Source organism: Anguilla rostrata, chromosome 15 (genome assembly GCF_018555375.3).
Source record: "Anguilla rostrata isolate EN2019 chromosome 15, ASM1855537v3, whole genome shotgun sequence".
Taxonomy (NCBI): domain Eukaryota; kingdom Metazoa; phylum Chordata; class Actinopteri; order Anguilliformes; family Anguillidae; genus Anguilla; species Anguilla rostrata.
In genome coordinates, this window is record NC_057947.1 from 17,383,621 (window position 1) to 17,397,334 (window position 13,714).

The 13,714-nt window shown below is 40.9% G+C and overlaps 2 protein-coding genes across 2 annotated transcripts; both read left to right on the top strand.

Annotated features, from left to right (window-relative positions):
- The first annotated feature begins 1,176 nt into the window (after positions 1–1,176).
- Positions 1,177–8,816, top strand: cldn10e (claudin 10e). Its single transcript, XM_064311095.1, has 5 exons — positions 1,177–1,483; positions 2,946–3,107; positions 4,468–4,549; positions 5,072–5,179; positions 6,853–8,816. Exons 1-5 carry the CDS (start codon positions 1,201–1,203, stop codon positions 7,157–7,159), a joined length of 942 nt encoding a protein of 313 aa, XP_064167165.1. The 5' UTR covers positions 1,177–1,200; the 3' UTR covers positions 7,160–8,816.
- Positions 8,817–9,088: 272 nt separating this feature from the next.
- LOC135241006 (claudin-10-like) lies at positions 9,089–12,446 on the top strand. The gene is made up of 5 exons (XM_064311096.1): positions 9,089–9,608; positions 10,509–10,670; positions 10,775–10,862; positions 11,210–11,317; positions 11,851–12,446. The coding sequence occupies exons 1-5, from the start codon at positions 9,377–9,379 to the stop codon at positions 12,044–12,046; spliced, it is 786 nt and encodes a 261-aa protein (XP_064167166.1). The 5' UTR covers positions 9,089–9,376; the 3' UTR covers positions 12,047–12,446.
- Positions 12,447–13,714: the final 1,268 nt, after the last annotated feature.

Here is a 13,714-nt window from a genome sequence, read left to right on the forward strand (position 1 = left end):
AATTCTGTCCAGTACTGAAGCATCATATCTGCTCAAGTTCAACAAAATGACTCCAAACGTATCGGACAGCTGTTCATCCTACAGCAAGACAATGATCCCAAACATACTGCTAAAGCAACAACTAAGTCAAAAACCAGAAAATTCTTGACTAGCCAAGTCATTCACCATACGTGAATCCATTTGCATGTGCGTATAATTTGCTGAAGATAAAACTTAAGACAACTGGACCCTGAAACAAGCAGGAACTGAAGATGGCTGCAGTACTGCCCTGGCAGACCATCACCACAGAAGATATTCAGCACCTGGTGATGTCTTTGGGTCACAGACCTTCAAGCAGTCATTGAATGCAAAAGATATGTGACTAAGTACTAAACATTTACATGACTACTTTCATTTACATAACATTAATGTGTCCCAAACATTATGGTGCCCTGAAATGGGGGACTATGTATAAAAGTGCTGTACGTTCTACATGGTGAAACCATAACGTTTTTTTTTTTAAAACCCTTTAATCTGCACTTTAACCATATGTGAATTGTTTGATTACAAATCTAAAATTGGGAGTAGAGCCGAATCAAGGAAGAATATCAAGTGTATATACATTTTTGTATTTATATTTTTTGTAAAAACAAATGAAAATTACATTGGCACTGGCAATAATACTTTTTCCTGTGCTGTACAGAACTGACACCAATATATATATATATATATATACACACACACACACACACACACACACACACTCACATGCACGCATGTAACATTAATACCCCACAACATTACGGCAGTACTATGACAAACTGGCCAGTCTCGCCATACTACTGGCATTACCACTCTATTGTCACTACCTACTTTGCCACTCTAGTTGGTACAGCAGCCCCACCACTCACGAAAGTCAAAGGTCACGAAAGAGAGAAAGTCTCCATGGCAACAACCTTTTCCCGCAGCAAGGTCAGCTGCCACCTGAGAAGCACACTGCCTGCATCAGCAGCTTCTGAGCAAAAACCCTGGGAAAATACGCACGTCGCCTTTCCCACACCAGCAAGATGCGAGGAGCGAAACCACAGACAGGGCCTGACCAGGCCTTCCCCCCCTCCCCCCCCCTCTCCGCCCAGGCCAGGGGTAACACCTGAGGGGGTGGCAGTTTTGAGTGGTGACGCAGGACGTGACCGCAGCAGTAGGGACGACGGGAGCCACCGGATGAAGGACAGCTCCTTTCTCTCGGGGACATCGAAGGCGTTCTTGGCCAGGATGAACGTTCGGGTGGTGCAGATCTTCGGCTTCCTCTTCACTGTGCTGGGCTGGATCTTCGTGGCCTGCACCATGGCGATGGAGTACTGGAAGATCACGGCCATTGGCGGGCTGGGGGGGTCCAACATCATCAAGGTGGCCTGGTACTGGTCCAGCCTGTGGCGAGCCTGCTTCACAGACTCCACCGCCGTCACCAACTGCATCGACTTCCCTGTGCTCTGGTCCGTGGAAGGTGGGTACTGCACCGGTTACAGTCTAAAAGTGCAACATCGTACAGCGTAAACTCAAAACGCACCTCTATAATCAACATCTCAGCTCTCCTTGCTCGATTCCCTTCTCTATTAAATGATACAGCATAAAGTACAATGTTCAGCTTGACTACAGAATGAATAATAACTTAACTTCTATAAGTTCTGCAGAATTGTATACACTTATTTTTGCACTTGCTCTTGTTTCTGTGATTTATCCAGATTTGTCTATGGCTTCATTGAGTTTCCAGGTTCATTTTCACTGTTCAAGCCTTGTGACACGCGCTTCCTTGTCATTCAGGATGTGTAATGTGGTTCTTTACATTGCAGAAAAGGCTGGCTACGGAAAACACATTTACTCATTATATAGTAGCTGGGCTTGGAAAATTTGGGGAATTTTCTGTCATCTCACAGATTTCCCATGAGTCCTCATTTCAGGTGATACTTTTAGTTTGTGACCACAAAGTCATTATTCAAGAAATGTTCTCCATTCAGTGTACATGTTCAGTGAGACAGGGTGAGACAGGGTATTGAGCAAGTGGCATTAGTGTAACAAAAAAGATTATTTTGTATTGTCATATTATCAATCAATATTAAAGAAAAATTAATGAGCCTGAAGCAATGCAATTATGAGAAAACACAATAATTTTACATTCTCCATTTAGGGTCAGATTATTATGCATCTATTTGAAACTAGCAGTGTCTCTTGTGCCATTTTTCGGGGGTCTCTGAACCTCCACTAAAGATGAAGCAGGTAGGAATCTAGAGAGACGCAGATACAAAGCTTGAGAGAAAGATTTCAGTGTGTGTACATATATATGCATGTGTATATACACGTGTGCACACATATCAATAGTGTGTGCACTGTACGTCTCTGTGAGTACATGTGTGCAAATTTGTATATTTGTTTGTGGACATGCAAGTAGGCCCTACATGTCAGTAGTTTGTGTAAGTGAACATTAACGTTGAGAAGTAACCAAGGTCTAAATAAGAATGCTGTAGTGGCCCCAAAGCACTCCCACATAAATCACACTCACCATAACTGGAAGTGTGAGGCCCACGGATAGTTGGATAGAAGCCAGCTCTGCCAGACAGCATGTGGCGTGCTTTGTTTTGATAATTAACTGTGGTGTGGAAAAAAGAAGACAAATATGAACATGCTTGTGTGTGTGTACATGTCTGTGTGTGCGCATTTGTTTACGTGTCTGTGTGTGCGCATTGTGTGCGTGTGTGTGTACATGTCTGTGTGTGCATTGTGTGCGTGTGTGTGTACATGTCTGTGTGTGCATTGTGTGCGTGTGTGTGTACATGTCTGTGTGTGCATTGTGTGCGTGTGTGTGTACATGTCTGTGTGTGCATTGTGTGCGTGTGTGTGTGCATGTCTGTGTGTGCATTGTGTGCGTGTGTGTGTGTGCATTGTGTGCGTGTGTGTGCATGTATCTCCAGGCTACGTGCAGGCGGTGCGCGGGCTGCTGATGATCGGGCTCTCTGGGGGAATGCTGGGCTTCGTGCTGTCTCTGACAGGCATGGAGTGCACATACATCGGCGGGAAAGACAAACACAAGAACCGCACAGTGCTCACCGGGGGGATTTGCCACATCATCAGTGGTAAGTCTTCCGTTTAATCGCAGGCCTCGCAAGGCATTTAAAATTGTATTCCACCCGAAAATCTAAACTGTGCGACAGCTGGCAACAATGGGGTCGCCAACTATCACTCGTTTAGCGTCAGACAAATGTTTCAAGCTCTGTCTCGTGCTCTCAGGCTACCAAACGCATCTCACGCCAGATAAAATGACAGCAACTAAAAACGAAGCCACCCCCTGATTAAACAAACTATCTAGCAGTTTGCAGGAGAATACATTTTTGTCAGCATGGCGAACTGAGAGGCCGATCTTTGACAGCACCATCCCCCAAATTCCAGTGCCACGGGCACCATTCAGGAGAGCGGTCCATTCAATGGCCTTAATTCAACCACAGCACACACTCTACTGACATGCTAGCTATAGCCCAGCATTTGAACTGACCTTTTACAACAAATAAGCTGTCTTAGAGGAAGAAGGAGCGCAAAACTAGCTCACAAGTACAATAATGGGCTACGTTTTTTGTTGCAAAACATGTTTTGGCAGTCAGATTGTAAAATATTTTTTACATGAGGGTCACACCAAGTCTCGTCTTCTCTGCTGCATTTGAGGGTGTGCCTTATCTCAGCTGTCTAAGCACAATCTTTTTGGCTGGACCGCAACAGCGGGGCCAGCCCTACAAATGTGAATGTCTGTGACTGACTGAGTGACTGAGTGAAGTTACACCATTGGTCGGCCGAGTTATGAAGTTACACCATTGGTCGGCCGGATCATGTGTGTTAGGTCCAGCCATGTACTAGGTTTCCTAGTCTTGTTTCATTTAAAATGGGTCTTCCTGGAAGTTACAGTATTTCTGAATGCATTGCACAGATAAAGTAAAAGGTTAATTTTTCTCACGCCTGTTTTTTTAAAGCATTATTCTATAATATTAATTGGAAACTTGCCTGTTATTATATAAGGGATTCATTAAAATTTCCACAAAATTAATAGTACGAGAATAATAATGACAAAAAAGGAAGAACTGATGAGATCTGCTAACTGAGCAGCAAATGGACCTCGTCAATGTTTCTTGAAACAACTTAATATCTCAAAATTCTCAATTCATGTAAATGGACCATTTCAAATTCATGACGCAGTTCCCTGAAATTTCAATCCATCCATCTACTCACCCATTGTCTATAACCGCTTATCCTGAGCAGGGTCACAGGGGGTGCTGGAGCCTCTCCTAGCATGCAATACACTGTATATTTCATTTCAACTGCATGATGTTATAACAAGTTTTTAGTTACATGTTTCAGTATTGAATTTAAATGTTTTTCCTTATTTGCATAAACACACCCATCTCCCCCTTAGACCAATACTTAATTTTTTTTTCGTTTTTACCCCAGCGATGTCGTCCTTCTCGGCCTATGTGGTCTACGCACGCCATGTTTCAGATGAATATCTGAACCGCTTCTATGGAGACCAGAAGTAAGATCAAATGAGATCATTAAATTATAATAAGCACATTTGTTTAATTTATTACACAAAAGGCTGTACTGCTTGTATTAACAATTCACAATCCTTCACATCGTATATGTGGCCTATATCAGGCTAAACAGAGAGGTGTAAGTTAGGGATGACAGGGACTCTTCTATAATAATAATACTTATTATTATTGTTTTTATTATAATTATAATTATAATAATAATACTTATTATTATTATTATTATAAGAAGCTTTGCTGTTTACTTTGAGCAATACATTTAAGCATGTATTAAAACAAGACAGTATATGGTTCAGTGCTAGATTAAATCTTGGCAGGATGCAGTTTTGAGAATAATAATTTGCAGAGTTTTGCAACTCAGATATATGGAGGAAGAGCTTATGCTGTGAAATCAGGTGTATTGACTCAAGATGTGTTGCCCTCCAGGACTGAAGTGAGACAATCCTGGTTGAACTGAAAGCTTCACAGAAAGCGGAAGTAAAGTTAAGTACTCTCTCTTTTTACAGGTACGATTTAGGAACTCCTCTGTTTCTTGGGTGGGTGGGGGCCATGTTTGAAATGACAGGAGGCGTGTTCTACTGCGTGTCAGTGCGGAAACTTCTCAACCAGAAGACGTGAGTATATATGATCCTGTCTAAATGTTTTGGTCTGCCTCGATTTGTCAGAGCTGTAGTAGGCCAATATATAGTCTGCCATTTGCTAAGGATAGCTAAAAACAAGCAATTAGGTTTACATTAAGCAATGACAAGGAGTTTGTGCTTTAATTACAGAAAATGGCTCTGTGTTTCCTTTATTTACCACACCATGTGTGTCACTCCCTTAATTACAATTTCCATTTTGAAACAAACTTTTTAAGTGCTCTACAAAGAGAGACTTTAAAAGGGGTAGCTCACTTTCTGGCATTACTGTGGTATTCTTTCTGTTTTAGCGTACATTTTGTATAGACCCAAGCAGCTCTGGTGCATGATTAAGCACACTTTCAATATTAACAGAAGTTTCTGACCACTTTAAAATGGTTCACATTGAGGCATTGGGGGTTTGTGACCTTGTACAACGACATTATGTCTCCAGACATTATACGCGTGTATTTTAGACAACTGTCCCTCAAGAAAATTACATTTAATCATATTTTCAGTTGGAACTACTTCCTGTAGGCCAGCACAAGTAACCTGAGACCACTGCGCTCAAGGGAAGGGAGGTACCAGCACAAGATAAAAACTGATATTTATGTTGATACGCGTGAATAAACACTATTATCAGGTGTTGATATGTACAGTTCCTGGAAACATAGCATTGTCTTAAATGTTGTATTGGAGCGTATTTTATTGCTTTAAAAAATGAACCCCCAATGCCTATGTACTAGCCACTGTAAAGCTTGCAGGTCACTGGGAACTTCCGTAAGTATTTTAAAATTCGAAGAAACTTCCCCTTAAAATGATTGGTTTCAACCTGTATTTCAATCAAATGGAGAATTGAGTATAGAATCACATAACATTCAATGCCATCAGATACAGCCAGTTCTCCTCAATTGGGCTATTAGTTGAGTAATAAAATCATTTTGGTATCATGGTAGTTAACAGAGTGGTGTATCTTTTTTCCTTAAATGTACTTAGTGATTAAAACTGATTTTTCTCAATTGAATTTAGGCCTATCATTTATCTCTCTGACATGATGTCAGTAAATAAGCTGTGTGTATTATTCAGATTGTTACACTTGCTAATCAAGGACAATTAGTCTAATGAAAACAGGTTGAGTCCAATGATCAGTTTAAAGTGTAATACTGGTAATACAGTTATAAACTGTTTTTTGAGGGAAGTAACACCATGACAAGCCTATTTACTAGCTAGGCTGCTGGAACATTTGCATGGTCATATCAACTAATCTTATGCTGACTTACTCCCAAAGTTCATAAGCAATGTGGAACACAAATTAAGTTTGTTTTTGGTTCACTGACCAGGTTGCTTCAGCAGCTGTTAGTGAAAAAAACATATTTTATATATCCAGAACATATCCAGAAAAGCTATACAATTGAACCACAAGGCAAAAACGTCCATTTCAATTTCTGCACAACATATTCAACTGTGGATTCAAGCACTTTCAAGGACTATGTCCATTTTCAAAAACTATCAAGGCCTGATATACAAATTCACAAACTTTCAAAGAGCCCTGAAATCTCCCCCAGAAAGTGAACAATCCTTTTAAAAGCAGCCGCATGTCCTGCACTATAGGTCACTCATTGTCCAGTTGTTTTCTGTCGCTCTCTCTCCTTCTGTTTGTCCTTCTCAAGACCTGCTGAGACTGACGCTGAGGCTAAAGCATCCCAGGCAGAAACCAAGTCCAAACTCTATGAGAAGTCCATGCTCTACTCGAAGGCCAAGCTCTCCATCAAACCCAAGCTCTCCTCGGAATCCGCGCTGTCCTCGGAGTCTTCTCTTTCCTCCAAGTCGGACCGCTCCTCCGGGTCTGGGGAGAGTGGGCGTGGCAGCGGAAGCAGCAGCAGCAGCAGCAGCAGCGGCAGCAGCACTGTGGGCTCTTCTCTGTCCAGCGGCAGCAGGAGTGACAGGAGGTCCGTAAACAGGAACTCTTACGTGTGATAAAGCGCTGGGGTCAAAGTGGGGCCACGTGATCGGGGCAGGAGGTCAAAAGCATCTGAACTGCTCACGGAACTGCGATCGCATCATTTTAATTCTGGCTGTAGACAATGAGCGTTCACGACGCTAACCCAACATCCACGTGCAAAAGGCTCTGGAAGGGTTCTTTGGCTTGTCTTCACGGGGGAAACCTCTATGGTAGATGTGGAGTGTGAGAGCTCCCAGATTTTGCCAGACAAAGAACTACTGAACTAGATAGGGTTCCTCTAAGGAGACACAGAGGAGCCTTTTGGAACTATTTCTTCTGACAGAACATTTTAGGAAATACTGCAAATTCAATCCTTTTAGATGGTAGTTTAATTTCACATTTGAATGTTTAGGCTATGATGTTGACACAACATTAGCCTATTCTGTTGCTGAATCTGTCGGTATTTTCTGTGTGCATAGGCTGCTGTACAACCTGTTTCATAAACTGAATATTTAAAACATACACCAGAAATCATTTCAGACAGAAAGCAGGGTAATTGATGGGAAACGTTAGATAAAATGGCCAGAAATTTTCTCTTTCTTTGATTGTCAAGTATGATTTCACGCTTTAGAGTGGCCGTACAGTATAAAACAATTGCTTTTTGGGTACTGTATCAAAGCTGACAGGGGTTAAACTGGGATTTGGGAGGTGGGGATCTATTTTTAAAAAATAACTTTAAAAAAGTAGAATTTAATAAAATTAAACTTTCTAGGTCTACAAAGCACATAAAATGCATCTCTAAAGCATCATGAACAAGTAAGTAACAACGTATAAAAAAAACATATAAAATCTACTGATGCTATTGCATTAATAAATAGCCTACATGTGTGCCTATTTCAAGCTCATGGAGTGAATGCTGAGAAATCCTGTTTACCCTCCAAAAGGCCAGCTTCCTCTCTCATCCTGCTTTCCATTTTCACTTTGCCATTGAATTAAAAGTAAAACGCACTTTGAAACGGAAACTTTCAACCAACAGCCATGTTGAGGGCATTTTATCTGCTCTTAGCATCAGGCGACACTTCAGGGCTAGGGGGGACCGGGGGCAGAAGTACTGGCGCAACATAAAGAACGGCATGGTTCACAGATTTATTCCTTCTACTAGCCAAATAAGAAGTGCTACTGTGTGCCCCAAAAGGAATTGAACATTTACTGCCATTCACTTTTTACGACCATAATATAATGTGTAACCACCCCCCCAAAGCTTAATTTTCCCTTTCTTTTGGGGGGTCCTTTGTTTGTTATGGGTGGGGGCAAGAAAAAATAAAGAAAGATTCTGCTTCTGGAAGTTAGTTTAAATAGAGCTAATGAAATGGCCTACCGCTTCTGAGCAGCCCAGTCAAGCATTGTTCGTTCTGTTTTTCCTGACTCAGCTCATGCATGTGCTTGACTTCTGCATCCTCTAGTCTGGTTGAGCAAGTAAACTGGATAGTATAATAATAAACAAATAAACAGACTGGAGCATATGAGAAATTAACTGGATTTTCATGATTTGAGACAAATTTAAAAACATTCCAGATGGTGTTCCAGCCCAACTTAACCCCTGCCTACGGGAGTTCAGAAAGAGACTTTTTTAATTTTGAAAAATTTTCAATAAAAATCTTTATAAAAAATAAAGAGAACTTGTTACTTCTACGTTGCCTATGCATCATGTTTTGTGAAAAGTTATTCTATAACTTTTCATTTCCTGCTTGGAATCTACACTGTACCCTTCTGTAAGCCTGTAAAGCTATCTGGAAAAAATGATGACGACGATGATGATGACGACGACAACGATGATGATGATGATGATTATTATTATGGCTTTTCTTTAGTAAATGACTCATTGTCTAAAATGTCATTGCTGTTGTTAAGCCTTATAACCTCAACCCTACAGCCTGGTAAGTTGACGGTAAACAGCAGCCACAGTGAAAATCACAGCAAACAAGCACCCTCCTCCTCACCCCCCAGGTCCCACTACACTGACACTACACACACCAGCTCCAGTGTCAATAAAACCACCTCCCAAAACAAAAGCAGAGGAAGGCAAGTGTTTAGCATGAACCTCTACTGATTCTGCTGGTGGGTTTAGCATTAGCAGCCCACCCGGTGAGGCTCCTGAACCATTAGACAGGCCCCCTCAGGATATCCTCCAAAAAGCACTGTCCTTCTGACCCCGTTCACCGAAGAGGCAAGCTTCCTTTTGGCCCGGAGGCATGAAGAAAAGGCTCTTCCAGATTTTAGGCTTCGTGATATCCACCCTGGGCTGGCTCTTCGTGTCCTGCACCATGGCCATGGACTACTGGAGGGTCTCCCAGATCGGAGGCCTGGGAGGGTCCAACATCATCAAAGTGGCCTGGTACTGGTCCAACCTGTGGAAGGACTGCTTCATCGACTCCACCGCAGTGGTCAACTGCAGGGACTTCGCTGTGCTGTGGTCTGTGACACGTAGGTACCCCTGTGGTCACTCCTGTGGTCCGATCATGCAATTAGGAAACCAACGGACATAAATGAGTAATTAACTTCTCTATCAGACAGAAACTGTTTTGATCAAGGTGACCTTGTTCAAGAGTCCAATTAATGAGAAAAACTAAAACATTTGGATGTATGGACAGATGTAAATTTAATGCATTACACTATATTACATAACATACATTTAGTAGACTCTCTCATCCAAACAGCTTAACAATACAGGAGAAATTAAAATGCAATAACCTGATTCATTTGAGCAACAGTCAGACCAGGCTAACATTGTTACCAGACCAGTGAGTAAATACGCAACATTACTAAAGCATTAGTGCAAGTTAACTATGCGCCGGCTAATATGTTTTAGTCAGAGTTAAGGAAATTTCTTTATTCAATGTATGTTTTAGAGAATTACAGGTTTGATTCCTAGAGGGAGGCACTGCCACTGTTTTTCTGAGCCAGGGATTTAACCTGACCTGTTCATAATAATCCAGCTGCATAAATAGTTCAAATAAATGCAATCTCCATAAGTTTTCCTGGAAGGATGCCAGCCAAAAAGAATACTATTATTATTTTGATGGTGGTAACTACTTTTCTTTTATAACAATAGCAATGAAGTATCAGTATTAGTCATGCAGAATTAGTAATGTTTATGAATGGTATATGTTGCCTTAGGAAGCGTGTAATAATGTGAACTGTGCACATTGGACCCTTAACCCATTTAAGCCCGTGAGCAACTAAAGTTCCCGAAGTCTCTACCACTCTTTTTCCATCTGTGAATATTTTTTGGGTGACTATAGATCCTTATGTACAAAATCTCTGGGGAAAGTCTGGACATTAATGGGTTAATGCTGGCTGTATCTGTGGTTCTGTGTTGGGCAGCCTACATCCAGGGAGTCCGAGGCTTACTGATGACTGGGCTGGGTCTGGGGTTCGTGGGCGCCATACTGGCCTTTGTGGGGATGGAGTGCACCTACATCGGGGGGACTGATAAGACCAACGACAAGGTCCTCTTCTCGGGCGCTATTTTCCACATCGTCGGAGGTGAGTAGGCGGTTGGCATCGGTAAGGCAGGTTTACTGAAACCACAGGCCCGTGTTTTCCCTCTCAACACGTCTGAGTGTGGATGAAACCTCTTCTCCATGCAGGCATTTCTGACATCTCTGGATACTGCTTATACATAAACAGGATCGCAAGAACGGCCTTCAACCCAAAGCTCGACCCCACAAGCTTAAGGTACGCCATCAATTCTTGTAGCATACATTCATAAAGCTTATATCTAATGATGTATTTATATTTAAGTATATTTATCTAAATATGGCTATTCTCATTTTGTTTTTCTCTTTTCTTTAAATATTTTCATCTGCAGCGTGCATGAAGATACATTTGCAGTATGATACTGCACTTTCAGAAAAATAGGGGAAAATATTTCCCTTAGTTTCACCGGAGAAAATGAAACGATGCTACCTATGATTACGACTGTTTTTTTACATTCACTACTGACACAAATAGAGGAATGCAGCTCTTATATGTGAACAGCTCTGTACTTGTCTTCTCAGTAATCGTCTGTCATTTGTCTCCAGGTATGACATAGGCACTCCTCTCTTCCTGGGGTTGGTGGGAAGCTTCCTCATCCTGGTTGGCGCCGTTTTTTATTTGGTCACTGTGTTCAGAATCCTCTTCCCAGAACCGTGAGTTTTAAACGAAAAACCACCAACACATCCACCTCATGAGCAGACAGAGCCAGCACAGCAACAACTTGACCTCCACTGCAGGATCATGTCTACCGCAGTAACATGTGCACTCTCTGAAAACATTAATTTACCACACCATCCTCCTCTAACATGAATCATGGTCACTATTCCCTCAAATGTACGATGGGGACACTGATTCCACAATTAACATGTTTACATTGATTATTTTGATTTATTATTTTGATTACATTGATTTACATTGATGTTATTATTACACTGTATGTATGCATTGCTGTAAAACCTCAGTAATGTGCGAATAATAGCAAAAAGAAAGCAACCATAATCTAGAAGTTATACTTCAGGCTGTGGGGAAACACTCATTTACTCAAGTGCTGTAGCTCAGTTCAGGAAAAAAAATATCTTTATCTGGATTTAAAAACAAATGTCTTTTGATCTGCGTTGTGTTATCAATACAACTTTCTGAGGGACGTTGGATACACACGACTAATAAAGCGTATCCTTATTCACAGCAAAGTGGTGTACACGAACGCCTCGAAGTCATACGTCACCCCGCGAACCAGAAGCAGGACGCTGTACACCGGATACTACCGGCCCTCGCGCCAATCACAGCGATCAACCTTATCTTCCGAGACCAAGAGTTCCGATCTCTCCAACATTTCTCAGATCACGGACGAGAAAATATCGGACAGAGACGCCTTTGTGTGAATAAACGATGTCATTTTTTTCATTTTTTTTTTTTTTTTTTTTTTAAGAAAATGGCTACGATTAATTAATTTATATAGTTATGCAATCTCAGCAACACTTTGGCTAGGCGGATACAAGGCATGGAATAACCTTTCAAAGACTCCCTTCGGATTGCAGCGAGATGATAAAATAATTATTGACATACTTTAAGACTAATTCTGAAATATTAAAACTGTAAATGTAAATGAACGTAATTGTTGCGCATTTTATTTGTTTTTGTAGTTTTTTATCGACACTTGTGAGTAAATGCAGATTTGTGAAGGCATTGTTTATCGCTTTGGTGACATTTTCCTGTGTGCTATCAAAAGGGACTGCAATAAATGAGTATTTTGTTTGGAAAATAAAGCAACCCTATCAACTGTGCTCACACCCATCACCAAACCACTCCCTCCATTCCAAACCTACAACTGAATGAATCAACCAACTTTTTTTACCAACTTTTTTATTAACTGTATTGTTGCCATTAGGATTGTTTTTTTATTGTAGCTCCACATGCGAACATAAATGTGAAATCCGTTCAATACATGCGCAGTCTGGAATACAGCATCATTTAGTGCTAGTGCGGTCAGGCTACTGCTCTCTGTGTACAGTTCTTTCCTCTTTTGTGAGGACTGTGTGTATATTTTTAAAGATGGATAAAGTATTAAAGTTAACACAATACATTTTCATGTATGAAAGGTGCTTTATAAATAAAGTTTATCAACGCTCTAAAACAAGTCTATTGCCATTATTAAGTTTTTCTTAAAACTAAGTGTTTTATATGGTTTAATGACAGTGCTGGACAGAACACTTGAAAAATGTAAGCCAGTATTGATTAAAAATGACATCACCAAAAAATATAATTATAAAAGGAACCTGCTGGATTATTCAGAGGAGCAATATAATCGAATTACTTCTGGATTACTTTGAGTTCCATTAGCCAAGTATATTCTAGAATAAATATTTTAGCTAAATATATCAGTTTGTATAGTGGTCTGACTGCAGTTCCTATTTTTCTTTGAATGTCCAGCTACAAAACATCAATTATTGCTCAATCCCCTGTATAGGTGTACACATGGTGTGCTTATGTATGTGTTTGCATGTGGCGTGTGTGTGTGTGTGTGTGTGTGTCTGTGGCATTTATTCAAATGTATATTAAAGTAATCCAGAAAGTAATCATGTAATATTTAGAAAAGTCATTAAAATAAGATTTAATTTCAAAAAGCATCCATGGCTGATTACTTCATATTTCTAAACTATTTCTAAACTGTTCCTACTTAACATTGTTTAACAGTCACTAATAGCACTTCATTAAACACTTCTTCAAGCCATTGTCAAATATCTGTCTGAGTACATGCTACAATGTCTTACGTAATAAAGAGCTCGCCCTCCGTGAAATACTTAGACATCGTTTTTTTAAGTAAATGTCTTGGTTTGTTGTTTTTACACACAGAGTTATTTCTGAGCACAGCAGATTTCTGATGCCTGATCCCTCTCATCGTCCTGTCAGTCAGCTCCATCACCACTCCCACAGTGCTGACCCAAGCAGGCTCATCAGAGCAGATAACCTCGGGGTCTTTCTCTGTAAACTGACCCCCCTCGTGCACTGACAGCACACTCTGACCAGCTCCCTCACTGTCGTTCCTCCTC

Bases quoted from the DNA above. Each gene is read 5' to 3' on its own strand.
- cldn10e (XM_064311095.1), top strand. From the start codon at position 1,201: ATGAAGGACAGCTCCTTTCTCTCGGGGACATCGAAGGCGTTCTTGGCC. The intron at 1,484-2,945 runs GTGGGTACTGCA...ATGTATCTCCAG, and splicing joins TGTGCTCTGGTCCGTGGAAG to GCTACGTGCAGGCGGTGCGC. The intron at 4,550-5,071 runs GTAAGATCAAAT...CTCTTTTTACAG, and splicing joins CGCTTCTATGGAGACCAGAA to GTACGATTTAGGAACTCCTC.
- LOC135241006 (XM_064311096.1), top strand. From the start codon at position 9,377: ATGAAGAAAAGGCTCTTCCAGATTTTAGGCTTCGTGATATCCACCCTG. The intron at 9,609-10,508 runs GTAGGTACCCCT...TGTGTTGGGCAG, and splicing joins TGTGCTGTGGTCTGTGACAC to CCTACATCCAGGGAGTCCGA. The intron at 10,671-10,774 runs GTGAGTAGGCGG...TTCTCCATGCAG, and splicing joins TATTTTCCACATCGTCGGAG to GCATTTCTGACATCTCTGGA.